At 50.1% G+C, this 16,241-nt stretch overlaps 1 protein-coding gene across 1 annotated transcript in view; it reads right to left on the bottom strand.

Annotated features, from left to right (window-relative positions):
• Positions 1-16,241, bottom strand: part of ZDHHC22 (zinc finger DHHC-type palmitoyltransferase 22) — a 41,565-nt gene that overhangs the window by 2,190 nt on the left and 23,134 nt on the right. Inside the window, exons 3-5 of the mRNA XM_037503803.2 lie at positions 12,961-13,119; positions 5,568-5,682; positions 3,237-3,776 (exon numbers count right to left, since the gene is read on the bottom strand). Coding sequence (XP_037359700.1) covers positions 3,237-3,762 — 526 coding nt within the window. The 5' untranslated portion in view covers positions 3,763-3,776; positions 5,568-5,682; positions 12,961-13,119. The remainder of the gene's footprint in view (positions 1-3,236; positions 3,777-5,567; positions 5,683-12,960; positions 13,120-16,241) is intronic.

Here is a 16,241-nt window from a genome sequence, read left to right as displayed (position 1 = left end):
TTTCAGTCCAAGGAGCTTTGATGGTAGGTTTCTCTTTGCAGAGTTGGAGACAAATAAGCACAGCTGACTAGGAGATAGAAGGCTGGCTCCAGCTGGCATTTAGAGCAGCCCCTCTGCTGGCACATGGGCAGCAGTGGTACAGGGCTCACGTTGGGCCCCTCTGACCCACTTCTTCCTTGTCAGCACAGGTTAGCTCAGGCAGCCACACACAGGAGGAAGGATGCTGGGACCATGGTGCCCTGTGGGCTCAAGGAAGGCTGACAGGCAAAGATGGCCCTGGGCTAGGAGGTGAGAACATCAGAGCTGTCAAGCTTAAGCCTGCCTTGCAACTCAGCCCCAGGGACACGCCTGGGCGGATGAAGACTGTTTTCCAGACTTTTTCTTTTTTGGCACTAAATCAAGGTATGAAGAAGACCTTGTGGCCCTTTCCTGGCCCCATGCAGCAGCTACAAAAGGCATTCTGGGGACCTGCTTTCTCTGGATGTGTTTGAAGTTGCTTAGCCTCAGCTCCTCTGATCTATTTAATAATAGTTCTGCTTCTTTTAGAAAAAATCACAGAATTTTCCTAGAGGGACAGAAAGGTTACAGCATCCAATAGCTCCACCCCTGCTTCCCACCAAGCATCTATAACACCTTTTTCAAATCATTAGTCAGTATTGTTAATAGCCAGCCAGGGCCAGCCAGGAGGCTCGCTCCCTCCCAAAGGGACTCACGCATCAAGCAATGGCCTCAGAGAGGCAGTGTGGGGGAGTGAAAAGAGTGAGCTCTGGGGGCCAGCAGCCCTCTCTCCAAATCTTGGGTTGGAGTCAGATATACTGTCATGTGATACCGAAGCAGCTTAACTTTGCTGAATGTTTGATCTGAGCCTTTTAAATGGACAATGACAACAGGCACCCGACAGACCGGTCATGGGGACTGGATGAGATGAGGCCTGCAGGGTGGTCAGCACATAATAGGTGCTCAACAAACATTAGTCCCCTTTCTCTTCTGTTGGATTTTCCAGTCGCACCCCCAGGCTGGTGTATTTACCCAAAGGACACGACACAGGTCACATCACACTGTGTCATCTTCATTTCCCAAATAAGACAACAGAAGCTCAGAGAGTCGACAGCCCTGCACTGGTCCCATGAAGCCAAAAGAAATCTAAGTGGCCAGTCCCCTACCTTTTTGTGATTAGCCGAGGAACTGTGCTCAGCAGCTACCTTCACTTTGGAAGACCCTCCCACTTCTGGCTCACAGGACCGAGACTCACTGCCATCCTGTGTGCCAGTGGCAGACCTGACTCAGGGGACAGTGTCACCACTGGGGACAGCTCGATCTAGTCAACATCTCATGCTGTATTCCCTCCCGTTCACATGCCCTCCTGAGAAAATGAGAGAGGGTGCACCCCCAGCCATTTGGATTGAGAGCATGGGAAGAAGAGCTTGAAAGAGAAGCTGTCCAGATGGGGGTTCTGTGGGAGGGAGAGGATGGGCTGGCAAGGGGAAGAGATGAAAGGTTGGCAAAAGAGGGTGATGCAATGGGAAAGCTGGAGATTAGAAGTCTCGGCCTCCTTTTCCTAGTGGTTAAGGTGAGGGAAAAAAAAGATAGTGAGATCCTTGGTGGATCTGGCTTGGTTCTCCCTTGAGATCATTTCTTCCCTAGCTCCCAAACCTAGCACATATGGACCAGCCTCAAGCCCAGGTTTATCTCAAACCATTTCAAGATCCTCCCTTTGGAACCATCCATTTTTATGTGATGAAACCACTTGGAAAAGAAAAAAAGTGTAATCAAACTCTCTGGCTCTCCTCATGCCTGCACCTGCCGGTGCTCACACTCCACCCTCCAGCCCGCCCACCTAGCCTCCCCCGTTCTGGTTATTTCTGTCCCAGCATCCTCCTGTGCCAGCACTAGGATCCAGAAGACCCGAACTCTGAGTTCTGGTCCCTTATCAGCCACCAGCCCTCAAGGCAACACCCATAGCTGGGTCCTCCCTCGGCCTCTGTGTTCTCGCTGCCAAATGCACAACAGTCCATGCCCAGGAAGAACCACACTATGCCCCCAACATCGACCACATGGAGGCTTCTCCCCTAGTGGAGCCTCTTTTTTCGAATGTCCAGCCCCAGCACATCAAATCAGTCCCGGGCCCTGAGGGGAAGCAGCAGCATTCTGCCTTCATTGTCCCTGAAAGGTCAACAGGTGAGGACACACCCTCTATCCCCTGCCCTGCTGTGGGTGTCTAAAAACCAGGCAGGCCAGAGGCTGTCACCCAAGAGTAGTAAGATCCTGGGCAAGCCATTCAATCCCATCTGAACCTCAGTTTCTTCATCTGCAAAATGGTGGTAACAACATCATACACGTATGTGTGCGTGTTCTTCTCATTTCAAGAACCAGGTCAGTCAGAGTCAGAGGCCAGGGCAGACGGAGTAGAAGGGAATGAGATAGGGGCAAATTTCAAGTCCAGGTAAAATGGTAAGAACAGCCAGCAAGGGTCAGGTCCAGTCAGCCCCTCTGGGAACCAGGGAATTCTCCTTGAGATACACTATCCAATCCAGCCTTTACCAGGGTGCCCAGCTGAGCCCAGTATGAAGGCCCAAGGGCCCAGCTCCTGCAGATGTCAGGCCCTCCTAGAGGGACAGATCCCTCAGCAGCCCGCAGCTCTGTGGTGTGGTAATGGAGCCATTAAACATGGCAGCATCTCGGGGATGCCCCCTGCTTGGAGCCCCTGAAGATCAGTGAACAATGTGGTGGTTTCAAACACAGTGGGTGGGAAAGTGGGGCCTCACCTCCTCCGGGGCTGGCTGGGCACCCTGGTCAACCTCACTGTGGTTGGTTGGCAAGACCCTGAGGGCAAATTCCTTGGGAGGTTCCAGGCAGAGGAAAGTCACAGCTTGGATGTACCTCACAGCTGCATGAGGGGTGGCTAGTTCCCAGCCCCACCTGGCACAGGTAAAGTGCATTGCCTGATTGCCACAATTCTATGAACAGGGGCAAGCAAGGAGGAGATGGCGGGGGAGGAGTTTGCCAGATAAAATACAACATGCCCAGTTAATTTGAATTTCAGAGAGAGAACAGTAAATGCTTTTGGTGCAAGTATGTCCCATGCAGTATTTAGAACATACTTACACAAATAGGTTATGTGTTGTTTGTCTGAAATTATAATCCTGCACTTTTATTTGCTAAATCTGGCAAACTTGGGGCTAGGGTTGGGGTGGGGTCTTCATATAGGACCAACCTGCCTGCCAAGGTCCACTCACCAGAGAAGAACTGGCTGATGGAGGTGGGAAGGAGCGTGAGGAAGGCCAGGGGGTGGGAGAAGGAGATGGACAGGACCGCAGAGATGTAGGCCACGCCGGCCACCATGGAGTAGAGGCAGGCCAGGGAGGTGTAGAGGCAGAACAGGACAAAGTTGCGCATGTTTCTGCTGCCGATACAGTTGCCAGTGAAGAAACAGTGATGGTCGTGCCTCAGGGTGACTCTGGCGCACACTCGGCAGAAGTGGGTGCTGGGTGGGGGGCACGGAGCCCTCCTGGCCGAGATCCCCTGGCAGGCATCCAGGTCGTCTGGGGAGTTCTGGATGACCAGGACATAATTGCCCAGGGCGTTGGTTGAGAGGAACAGGAAGAGAGCCCCGTGGAGCAGCGCAGGCGAGAAGAGCGGGGTGGCCGAGGGGTCCTCAAGCATGCTGGGCAGGAAGAGAAAGAGCTGCAGCACGAAGGTCACCAGGGAGATGCACAGGAAGTAGGCGGGGGCCACCACGTTGAGTAGCCGCAGGGCCAGCATCCTCGATTACATTCCTAAGGGAGAGAGGAAGACTCACCGCAGTGTCCAGGGGGCGCCCCAGGGTGTGCCTCACCCCCACCCCACCCCCGTCCGTTGGTCCTGTTCCAAGCAAATCCATGCTCCCCCACCCCTGTCCCTCAGCCCTCTGCTCCCCTTTTCTCTAACCCAGGACCAAGCAGGCTGTGAGACCCTGAGACCACTGTGGTTTTAGGGGGACAGACCCTCCTCCAGGTGCCTGTTCCCTTGGTTTTTAAGGACCGTGGTGCCCTGGCGCCTTGGAGGTCAGACACAAGGAAGATGCAGCTTGTTCATAGTCAGTAAGGGATGGGCGAGCTGGGGGCTAAGGCTTCCCTATGACAATGGAAATGAAGCCAGATAGAGTTCAGATCTCCCTAGAAGGAGAAAGCAAAGGATTTGGGGCCAGGGGCAGAGAGCAATGACTGGAGGTCCTGCTTCACCTCCCTTTTCTGCACCCCCTGTCCCCACTGTCGCCTACCCCCAGTCTTGGGTGATACTCAGAGACCCCAAGGCTCCTTGATGGTATGCCTGCGTGTGGATTCGTGGTGGGTTCATGGTGCCGGGGAGCGGAGGGGGGTCCTTGTGGTGTCTTTGTATATGTAATCGGTGTGTGCTTGGGAATGTATGTGTGTGTGTGTATCTGTGTGTACAAACGCAGCCACTGCCACCTAGCTTTTCAAAAAAAAAAAAAATCAATAGAAACAATCCATGCGTTCACACAAGCGCTCAAGCACCGGGTGGGGTTGGGGGGCGCAGCCAGAATACCTGTGTCAGCCGGTCCTGGTCATTCCATCTCTCCAACTCCGATTGCTCTGGCTATTTCCTTGCAAAGAGCGTTTTCATTTGAGGCGATGAAATGAAAACCCCCCTTTCGCGCCAGCCTCCCGCCCTCCTGGAGCGAGAAACCCAAACAACCCCTATGGCGCCCAAACCCTTTTGATACCGACCAGGCGGCCCTGGGCTCGGGAGCGGATCCTTTTGGTCAGCCTTTCAGCAGGTGGACCCCCGGCAGAGCGCAGCCCCCATCGCGTGCCCTCTCCACCCCGCCCCCCACAGCCCGGTTCCTGTCCAGCCTCGGAAGCCACCAGGAAATAGGATTCCGGGCGCCCGAGAGAACTTTTCCAGGGGCTAAGGAGTGGCGAGCCCGAGGCGCAGAGAAAAGTTCTGGATAGGTAGCTGCGCCCAGCAGGAGCGGACGCCACGGGGCCTGCGCCCAGGTTGTCCCGTGCCGGTTGGGTGACAGATCACCTTGGAGTCCCCTCTGCAGGTGCCAGAGCCCCCAAGGACCCATGGCCTCCGTGGCGGGGACGCGGACCGCTCTCCGCGGCCAGGGATCCGCTTAGGGCACGCCCGGGTGTGGTCCCCGAGGAGTGGGCAGCGCCGCGGGCCCGGCCTCCTCGGAGGCTGCGGCTGCTCTGGCCACCCCGGAGAGCCCGGCCGCGGGCCCCGGCGTAGCGAGTGTCTTCCCCGCGCCGGTCGCCAGGGGGCGAAGGAGCAGCCTCCAGATGCGCCGCGGCGCGCCTGGAAGGCGCAGGAGAGGGGCCGGGAAGTGAGGGGTGTTCGGGGGCGCCGCAGGCCCCGCGGGGAGCGGGAGGGGGGACTCGGCGCCGGGCTGCGGCCGGGGCGCGCGGGGAGCTGTCCTTTCAGCACCGGCGCCCGCCGCGCGCGCAGGGGAGGGCGGCTCAGCCCGAGCCCCGGGGAGGCTGCTGACCGGCCGGCCACCGCCTCCCGGACGCCGGGAAGCCGCCCCCCGAGCACCAGCGCCGAAGGCTGGGGAAGGAACTCACCGAGCTCTGGTCGCCGGCAAGAGGAGCCCTGGGCGCAGACGCTCCTTCCCCGAGGCTGGAAAGTTGTGGTCTCGGCCCCGCTGGCTCACAGCCTCCTCACGCTTCGCCTCGGGGACTGGGCAGGTAGCGGGGGTGTGAGGAGGAGGGAGCGGGCAGCTGCTGTCCTCCCACTGGGCGCCAGGGAGTGGGGGCCAGGAGGCGGCGGGGATGGCAGCTGGGCACCCCCAGCCCCCGCCGTCCCTCCCTCCCCTCCTGGGGGCGGCGCTCTGGCCACTCCTCTTTAGCATCGTGGGTTTGCCCCCCTCGCGGCTCCCCCCTGAGCGTGCTGGGGTGCCCTGATTGACTTCAGACACCGGCTCCAAGCAGGGGATCTGGACTGAGTCCTAGTGTGGATGCTCAGCCATCAAGCCCTGTCTCCCTGCTGGGGCGGACAACCCTCCCTGCTATCTGCCGGCATCCAGGGAAGCCTGGGGGTTTGCGAGCTTAGCCAGGGGCAACACCCATAAAGATCTGTTATGGTGCACAGAGGGGGGTGGAGAGCGGCCACCCCTCCCACTCTGGAGCCTGTCTGCTGGCTCTGAATATCCACCATTCACCATGGGGTGATCTTACATTCCAGTTTCCTCCTCTGCGAAACAGAGATGTGAGGATTATAGGACAAGATGTATGTAAAGTCCTGAAGCAGGGCCAGCCATGGTCAGCTCTACTGGAGCATTAGTTCTCGATTATTGACACATTTGATTTGGTTAATAGCAGGCAGGCCTTGTGCTTCGTCTTTATAAAGACAGCTGTGTTAATCAGTTCAGCAGAAACTCCAGGACCCCCAGTTTAGATGAGGAGGTTAAGATTCTGAGAAACTAAGTCACATGCCCAAGGTTATAAAATGGGTAAGTGACAGGGCCTGAATTTGGACAAATGTGCCCCCTGTCAGTCTCGGCACACCCCTGCATCACCCTGAGACCCAGGGGAACTCTGATTTGGGAGAAAGGAGAACAGAGGGATTATCCAAACTGAGCTTGAACAGGACCGTCTACCCGGAGGGCCCCACCCCCATCTGGCCCACTCCACTTTTCTGGGGTGGGTAATGAGAGGCGCCAAGAGGGTGGGCACTCCTGGTCAGTATGTGGCCATGGGGATGGAGGGGCAGAGCCTTAGCAGCACTGCAGGAATACTGATGCCAACACTTCTCTGTGTCCTGGGCTGTTCGAGCCCACTCACCTGCCCTGTCCCACTCCCTGGGTGAAGGCAAACGCAATAAATAAATCATTGTTTATTGCTTTCTCAACTGGTTGGTTAAAACAAGAGCAATCCCTTAAAATGAGGGCTCTATGCTTATCTGCTCAATCTTTTATTTCTGAATCATCAGATACTGGTTTTTTTCCCTGCATTTTATCACTATATACCAAAATAAAAAGGGGCCAGAAAAGCTTTTCATGTTCTGAAAGGGTCTTACATATATGCCAAAGAATGGCATGCCAGGTGTTGGTCTCTGAGACTCTGGTGACCCTGTGAGTTCCAATGACCACGGGGTAGATGTGGGGGAAGCACAAATGGCCCTTCTCTCTAGGTTCCCTGTGTGTAGGATCATGGCTGTCTAGCCCTTTTCACTAGCTCTGCCTGCTGCTCACGCTGACTGGGGGGGGGAGGGGGAGCCTGGAGTGCTTGGTTTGGGCTGTATTGATTGCAGAACTCCATTCCCTAAATACCTTGAGAGTCGGGTTGGTATTTCTAATTTTATTTTGCATATGGGTGTGTGGTGGGAAGGTGTGTGTCTGAATTTGTGTGTGTGAGGAGAGGGAAGGAGAGAGAGGGGGAAGCTAAAGAATGTGGGAAGCTGTTAGTGGGGGAAGGGAGTATTCAGCCAAGAAAGAGACAGATCTGGCCACCGAAGCACAAATGGACAAGAACAATTGTTTATTTAGATATTTAGTTGATCAAAAGAAAAGGACATTAAAACGTCAGATCTAGAGCTAGTGTTTCCTCAGTCCCCTCCTCCATTAGGTGAATTGAAAGGAAGTACAGTCAAATGTGATTTTGCTTTTCTAAAATTGGTACCTTATCCTGGACAAAATCAATAGGGAGGTCAATTTGAAAACTTCACTTTGATTCTGGCCCCATCAGAATTAAGCTAAAAATGGGCCCTTCCTTGCCACTTCCTAGCTGTGGCTTCTTGAGCCAGTCATTTAATTTTACTGCTCTCAGTATCCTCATCCATAAAGTGGGGTGATGTCACCTGGTGGGGATGAGGATCACCTGGTGATGGTGAGCCCATCAAGGTGCTCAGTCCCAGCAGGAGATTGCGTGGCTCTAGCTTCTTATTCCTCCTGTCTTTTGTGTGAATCCTTATCTTTATCCAAGGAAAATGAGTGCTCCTGGTCTATGTTGGAAATAGTTTTGGATCTCCTTTGTATCTCTCTTTTTTTGCATAGATGAAGTGGGGTGTAGGCCAGAGGTGCAGGGGTGAGGGGATTCACCAGAGACAGAGTAGGGAGCAGAACAGGCGGATCTACTGAAATACACTGCTGAGGGGAGCAGCGGGCGAGACAGGAGAGGTCTGCTGCGCCATGTGGGTCACCTCCCTGGGCAGGGATTGAACTCAGACTAAGAATGATACCCTAGGCCTCCAGGGAGGCCCCCCTCTTCCTGCCTGGAAGAACCATTGAGTAAAAGCATGCTGACTGATGACTTGCTGATACTGGCCTCTCTGCTACATCCCTAACTCTGTGAAATGTCTGGTGAACGTCCAGCAGTCCCATTTCTAGGCATCTACCTAAAGAATATGAAACCAGGGCCACCCTGGTGGCACAGGGGTTAAAGACAGCGCTATCAAGCTACTGCCAGCTACTGCCAGCCACTGCAGCACGAGTTCGATCCCTGGCCGACCAGGGAGCTACCCACATGGCATAGCAGACCTCTCCTGCCTCGTCCTCTGCTCCCCTCAGCAGTGTATTTCAGTCAATCTGCCTGTTCTGCTCCCCCCTCTCTCTGGTGAATCCTTTCACCCCCCTGCACCTGCAGCTTACACCCCAGTTCTTGTACACATAAATAAATAAATCTTTAAAAAAAAGAATATGAAACATCTACTTGAAGAACTAAGTGCTCCACCATAGTTATTGTGGCATTACTTGCAATACCCAGGATATGGAAGTAACCTAAATGCCCATGATAAGTCTAGATAAAGAAGATGTGGTCTACACACACAAGGAATGCCATTCAGCTATCAGGAAAGATGGAATTTTGCCATTTTCAGCAAAATGAAAGGCACTTGAAGGGATTAAGGGAAGAGAAGCAAGCTAAAAAGACAAAGACAAATATTGGAAGATTTTACATATGGGGGAATAGAGGGAAACAGAGTGGATGAACTGACAAAGCAAAATGAAAATAAACTAGTGGACGCTGACACTGAACTGAGGTTACCAGAGGCGAAGTGGGTGGGGGGGTATTGCCACCTGCTGCCACCCACCCTAACTATAGTCTCATCCTCCACAAACAGCATCAGGAAACAATTAGAAACTATGTTCTTCATTGCTCTTGTCATATGTTGTTAGAGTTAAACTATGACTGTATCTGCAAGGGTGGGGGCACAGGGAGGAGCACAGACAGGTGTACTCTGGGAGCAATTTCCAGAGATCTGTGCCCAAAAGCTCAATAACTTAGGGAGGTGTGGCATAAAATGAATTCTCTCCCAAGTGGCAGTCAATCCATTTTGCCTCAAAATGTTGTGCACAAAGACAGAAGCTCTATGCAGCAAACAGCTTCTCCCTTGGGTGGGGCACCCCCGTTCACATATCTGTCTGGCCCTACAGTCCCCAAGTGATTGAGATTAAGAACATTCCAAGGTGCAAGGGGCCATATCTAAGCAGATTGTGGAGCTTTTCTCCTTCATTTTCATGCTCTTGTTTCAGACTGAGGGTGAAGATAGATTGGGCTCTCCAGGTTAGCAGGCACCCTGAAATTAAGATTTTAATAGATATCTGCAAAGAGGATCCTCTTTATTGCTGGTAACAACTCACAGCCAGGGGCAACCACAAAATCCTCCCCAGACCCCAGAAGACTTATTATGATACCACCCCTGCCTGCCTGCATTTGGAAAACATGGAAGTGTAATCATCATAACCAATCAGACTCGTGAAAATTGGATTATCACAGAATTTCTATTTGGAGATGGTAATTTACTTGGCCTCTACATCTTTATAATAACAACAATACCATTACTTTGATGTCAGACAGTGTTTTGCAGATTATAAAGTGCTTCTACAAAATTAAAATTTCATTCCACTTGTCTCTCAACAGCCCTATTAGCTAGCTGGGGCAAAAATGATTAAACCCATTTTTCTTATGAAGAAACTGAGGTTCAGAAATGTGCTGCAGATTCATTTGCAGGTCTTGCCTATGTTTGAGCTAAGCGATGATTTACTGTGCAAAAACTTCATCGATACTTAACTACTCTGGAGCATGTTACTTGCAAAAATGAAAGAGCGATGTAACATTCTTCCTCGGAATAAAATACCTGCGTGATGTCTCTGTGCAGGATATTTATGTAAAGTTGCATGAATAAAGCCAGCCAGCAGTGGACAAAGGAGAAGCTCGCAAGCACGCTGCTGTTTGTGGTTCTGGGGAGTATGTGTGTGACCAGGCGAATGCTATCACCCAAGTCTGCATGGCAGGTTTGAGTGTGGCCCTCTGGGTGACGGGTTCCCCAGCGGTCTCCCTGGCAATGGATGCATCAGGGTGGAAATCTGGGCTCGTCTGGCAGAGTCTTCAGGCTATGCAGAATGAATGTGATCTTTCGCCTCTTAGCCATGGTTTCCTGGGATGGCTGAAGCAATCCTGCTAGGGATGCCTGTGCCTGTGGGCCAGTGTGCAGCTAGCCCAGAGGGTGGCAGCAAGATTAATTGGCCTATTGTCTTAAAGCTTGCAGGAGACAGAGAGAGGGAGGGAGGAGGGAAGAGGGGGGTAAAGGAAAGGAGGTAGAGGACAGAGGGGAGACAGGGAAAGGAGGGAGAGCAGGGAAGAAAAGGGGTTGGGGGTGCACACCCAGCTGCCTGACACACCTGGGTTTATGTCTTCATGATGAAGGAAGCTCAGGAGGCGCGGGGTGGGGGGTATCAGCTGCCTCCGCTGAGAGCCCTGCCATGCCAGGTGTCCTGCATGGGAGGGAAGGAGGCAGAAGGTTGATATCTCTATTACAGGAGGAGGGGGTGAGGCCAGGAAAGCAAGATCACTGCAGTCTGTAGGACTAACTCGTCTGAATACTTGTTATGGTCACAGAGCAGCAGGCAGGCCAGACTTCAGACCCCTGTACCCCCTGCAACTCCTGCCCCCATCTCCCTGCTGCTCCAGCAGTGATGGCGCAGGGCCCAGGAGAGCGGCAGCACAGATGATGAAAACAGCACAAGCTTTGGGTGTGAGCTTTGGGGTCGGCTAACCTGGCCTTGAATCTCTGTTTTCCCCTTCACTTACCTTGTGACTTCGAGAGAGTTTCTTAGCCTCTCTGAGTCTCAAATTCCCTCTCCATGAAAGGGGATTTCAACTAACTTGTAGTTTGTCATGTATGTAAGTGACAGGGATGCCACCTCATAGTGCTGATTCGTTCTACTGAAATATTCCCAATATTGCCTCCTGCACAGCACTTACTGCCTCGGAGATGATCTTGTTTGCGTGTGTGTTTATTTGCTTGTTTTTTGTCTCTGTCTATCTGATAGACTCTAAAGCACCAAGAGCAGGGACTTACCCCATCGGCTTTACTTCTGCAGCTAGCAAAGAGCCTGGCATACACTGAGTGCCCAATAAACATTAGAACCAGTAAGAAACAGTATGGGGAGACAAAGGAACATGAGGGAACTACTTGGGGCGTGGAAATCTGTAACTTGACCCAGATGGTGATTATATGTAGAACTGTACTTCTCAAAAGGCTACTGTACTTCTCAATCTGGCTACTGCTGTATATAAATCATACCTCAATATCTGACCCTTAAAAAATGGGCTTGAGGGAGCAATGGATGAAGAAACTTAAGATTTATATTTACTGCCACTCATATGCCAGGCTGACAGGAGAGCAGGTGCCTTGGTAGAGGTTATTTCATTAACCCTTCCAACAGCCCTGCTTCGTCAGGTCCAACTCTACCTATTTCAGAGAGGGGGAAATGGAGGCACAGAATGCTTATAAGATTTCCCAAGGCTGCAGGGCTGGCTGGCAACAGGGCAACAGAAATATAATTCAGGCCACTTGGTTCCACTTGCTCAAGTCTCACCAAGGCGGGTTCTTCTGTCTCTCACACATTGACCCTCACACTGACTTGGAATAAAGACCCTGTTTTTCTTACAGAAGGTAAGATAGGAAGCTGATGCTGATCTCTTACACTTTAGTATAAAGTAGCTAGTGTTTTGTTTTGTTTTTTTTTTTTTCACTTTTCTCTGCAAAACAAGATATAGAGAGAATGGACTTTTTGCTGGTGACAGGGAGTGAGGTGGAAAGGGGAGTAGAGTTAAGATAATCAGGACTGCAGTAGAGGCTGGAAGGATCAGAGGGGATCTGAAATGGGGGCAAAGGAGAAGATTCAAAAGGGCCATCAGAGGCCAGGCTCTGGCTCAGATGATCTAGGATCTGGTTTCAGTCCACTGCGTTACCTTGAGCATGTGAGTCAACCTTCCTGTGCCTCCGGTTCCTGGTTTGTGATACCTGGTCAATTACAGTTCCCATCTCATCAGGCTGTTACACAGATTAAGCAAGTTAACATCTGTAAAGCCCATAGAACAGTGTCTGACATGGTAAGTACCATGTGATGGCCATTATAATTAATTAAGACTAGATTCCATGGCTTTGATAGAAACTCCAAGAAAACACTGCTTTAAATGAAGATGAAGTTTACTACACCCTCCCATAAGTAAAGTCTAAAGGAGCAAGTCCAGGTGGGATCTAGACTTTTCTATCTTGCCGTCCCATCTTGTTGCTCCATCTTCCTAAGCATGTTGCCTCATGGATCAGAATGGTTGCTCCTGTCCCAGCCATCATGTGCATATTCCAGTCAACAGGAGAGAAAAGGAAAACAAACTTGTGTCCCTCTCTTCCAGGACATTTCCTGGAAATTGCACTTGACACAGGCACTTACTTCTTTGGCCAGAACTTGATCACATGACCATACATAGTTACAGGTTACTGTGGAACCAACTAAAACTTGTGAGGAAGAAGAAACTGATTTGGGGGGAAATCTTGGAGTTCTTCTACTATGCAAAAGTTTAGACACATTCAAGTTATTCATCCCCTCCAGGCCTTGGGATAGAAACAGGATTTCCCTGGCACTTCCAGCCTCTGAGATTCCAGTTCTTCATTACGTTAAATGGGCCTCTCCCTTCCCCCACCACCCTTCCCCACTCTCCTACTGACCATTACCTTCCTCTTATCACCTCTCCTGCCTTCAACAGGCCCAGGAAGGGAAGCTCCAAGCTGCCAAAGCCTCAACCTCTAATGAACATGGGCAGTGAGAGCTGAAGGCAGCTGTGGTCAGTGTCCTAAACCATCTGTCCAGCTCAGCAGGCTTGAAATCTGGTCCTGGGTGAAAGAGAGAGGGAAGACAAAAGGATGCACTTAAGTTATTTTTTATTTTATTTATTTATTTATTTATTTATTTATTTATTTATTTATTTACTTTTGTGGGGCCCTCGCCGGCGGCCGGGGAACGAACCGGTGCTGCAGAAGCTGCAGGCAGCCTCGTAGCCCATCGCTCAACCGCTGCGCCACCAGGGGAGGCCCAAGTTATTTTATATTTTAAAAAGCCATATGAGTAACATGCTTTGTAAGAAAATTCCAAATAACAAATTTAATTGGAAATAAAGTAGCAATCCTTTCATCCTAAACCCAGAGCTAATCATCATTAATATTTTGCATGTATCTTAAATTTTTTACCTATGCAGAAATTTCCCTCTTAATTACAAATTTAGGCTCACATCTTCATTCTACTTTATAAACAGTGTTTAAAATTCAGCAATAGTAAAATATTCCTCCCATGGTGATAGATATATTTCTATAATATCATTTTTAGTGGACACCTTGTATATCCCCCTTACAGAAGGGACACGGGTTAGTAGGGACACGCTAAAAATTGGTTTTGATTTTGTTTCTGTTTAGAACATGGTCTTCATCTTCATCTTCAGCCTTGGCCTTTGAAACAGTGATAACAAAATTCAGACTTCAGTGTCATTTCTGGGGTCCCTGCACTTGAACATGACTCACAGTGTAAATAACCTTTGCATCCAAGAAGCTTAATGACCTTCATGATACACACTCGACATGTCATTCAATTTACTGTTAATAATTCCTTTCGGGCTTCCCCGGTGGCGCAGCGGTTGAGCGCTGGGTTGCGAAGCTGCCCGCGGCCTCGAAGGCGCTGGTTCGATCCCCAGCTGCTCCCCGGCCACCGGAGGAGGGTCCCACATGGCGCGCAGACCTCTCCTGCCGCCCGCTGCTCCCCTCAGCAGTGTACTTCGGTCCTTCTGCCTGCTCTGCTCCCGGCTCTGGCTCTGGTGAATTCGCTCACCCTCCCGAGCTTCTGACTGTACCCAGTGCATGTATAAACAAAAACAAACAAACAAACAAATAAATAAATAAATAAAACATGCCTCTATTAAAAAAAAAAATAATTCCTTTCAAATAACGATATCCTTGTAGACGTGATTTGTAATTAATGATTTTCTTTGTGCTCTGTTGGATTCTGTCAGTTAAAGATTAAATGATTATTTATGATTGCAAGAGTAAAATGCGTATCACTCGTGACAATTATACACACTGTTCTTTTACAGTACAGAAACAATCATTGTGAGTTTTCAAGTTTTTAGATGTAGAAAGAAACATTGATAGTTACTACAAATATTGAGAAAGCAGGTCAGCCAGATACTTTTAAAAGATAACTTTGAGGTAACAATAGGATATTAAAATGATAATATGAAACAGAATAATAGAGATTCCACAAATGGAATCTTTGTGGAATTATTTGGGATATTAGCATTTGCAACACTAAACAAAATAATCATTTAAATTTGTATTGAAATCTTAGTTACTCTTACTCTATTTAGGTCACAGAGTCTTTTAAAAACCTTATTTGTAGTTCTGTACGCCTTAGGCCTTAAAAAGATAAACTAAAAACAAAATGTCAACCAACCTCCCAATTTCAAGAGGAAGAAAACCTTTAAAATTATATGTAACAATATCCATGGTGAATCATATTTGACCCAACATGGGAAAGAGTATATAGAATCTGAAGAAAGGAAGAAATTATTAGAAAAGTGAGGCTCCACCCTCTGCCATTATCAGTCAAAATAAGCATTGATTTTTTTTTAGATTTATTTATTTATGCATACAAGAACTGGGGTGTAGGCCAGAGGTGTGGGGGTGAGAGGATTCCCCAGAGACAGAGTAGGGAGCAGAACAGTTGGATTGACTGTTGAGGGGAGCAGCGGGAGAGGCAGGAGAGGTCTGCTGAACCATGTGGGTAGCTCCCTGGCTGGGGATCGAACTCATGCTGCGCAGGCTGTGGATAACTTCACAGTGCTGTGCTTAACCCCTTGTGCCACCAGGGAGGCTCCAATAAACGTTGATTTATTAACACAAACATGTTGGTACAGAATACAGGAGCAAGCTGGCTACTGCAAGCCCTAGGAAAGTATTGTTCTTAAGCTACAAACGATTAAACATCAACAATGAAATTCATTACTGACGAAATTGTCATCCCAGACAATCTCTGGTGAAAGTATAGATGCTCTCCTTTATCAAAAACATTTGTTCCGTAAAGGTGATACTGGACGTTGGCCTAGACTTCAGCAGAACACTGATGTTCATGCTTAGGCCATCTGGCATGCAGCCAAAATGTGTATTGAGTGCATCTCTAACTTTAGATTATTTCCAATTTCTCACTATTATTAGCAACATTCCAATGAATGTTCTAGCACAAACAACTCTATGAGGCTCTATGATTATTTCCTTGGCTGAATTCCTAGAAGCGAGTGGCTGGGTCAGAAGGCTCCCTAATTACCAAACTCTCCCCCAGAAAGTTTGTCCCCTCCTCCCCTCCCAGAAGTGTGGAGGAAGGTGAAGGGCTTGTGTTCTGGTTACTCATCACGTATAGCACCTGCATGTCAGCATCCCCCAGTGACTGGCAGTTGAGAGCAGCATCCGTGCCCCATGGATCCCATCACTCGTGGTGTGGGCTATAATGCATTTTGTGTTGATCTTATTTCTGTCATTGCCATAGAGCAATTTTTTTCTTGTATTTTAACTCTTGCAGTGATGGCGCAAAGTAAGAATTACTGGCCTCATTTTATGAAAGAGAAAACTGAAGCTCAAGGCTTGAGTGACCCTGATCCCAGCACCAGTGGTAGCCCACAAAGGCCTGGTCAAGCCACAGCCTGCGAGCCTGCTGCGTTGAATGCTGCTGGCAGGCCTGGTCCCATGACATCAACTGTCCAACGGGAGCTATCAGGGTCCTGGAGCCCATCCATTTCCAGCCAGGGATTGAAAGCGGACAAAGGGTGAAAGGGGTGCGCCCTAAGTCCCAGTCTGCTCTGGGCTCAGCTCTGAGCTGGGCACTTCATGTGCATTCATGTCCAGGGGTTTTGGTGGTTTCTGAAGAAACTGCACCAGAGCTCCCGTGTTCCCCAGGTGAACTGTCCATCTGTCTG

The sequence above is a fragment of the Talpa occidentalis genome, unplaced genomic scaffold (genome assembly GCF_014898055.3).
Source record: "Talpa occidentalis isolate TD23 unplaced genomic scaffold, MPIMG_talOcc4v2.1 talOcc4.11, whole genome shotgun sequence".
Classification (NCBI taxonomy): domain Eukaryota; kingdom Metazoa; phylum Chordata; class Mammalia; order Eulipotyphla; family Talpidae; genus Talpa; species Talpa occidentalis.
The sequence above is the reverse complement of the archived record's forward strand: the minus strand, read 5'-3'. Positions and strand labels throughout refer to the sequence as shown.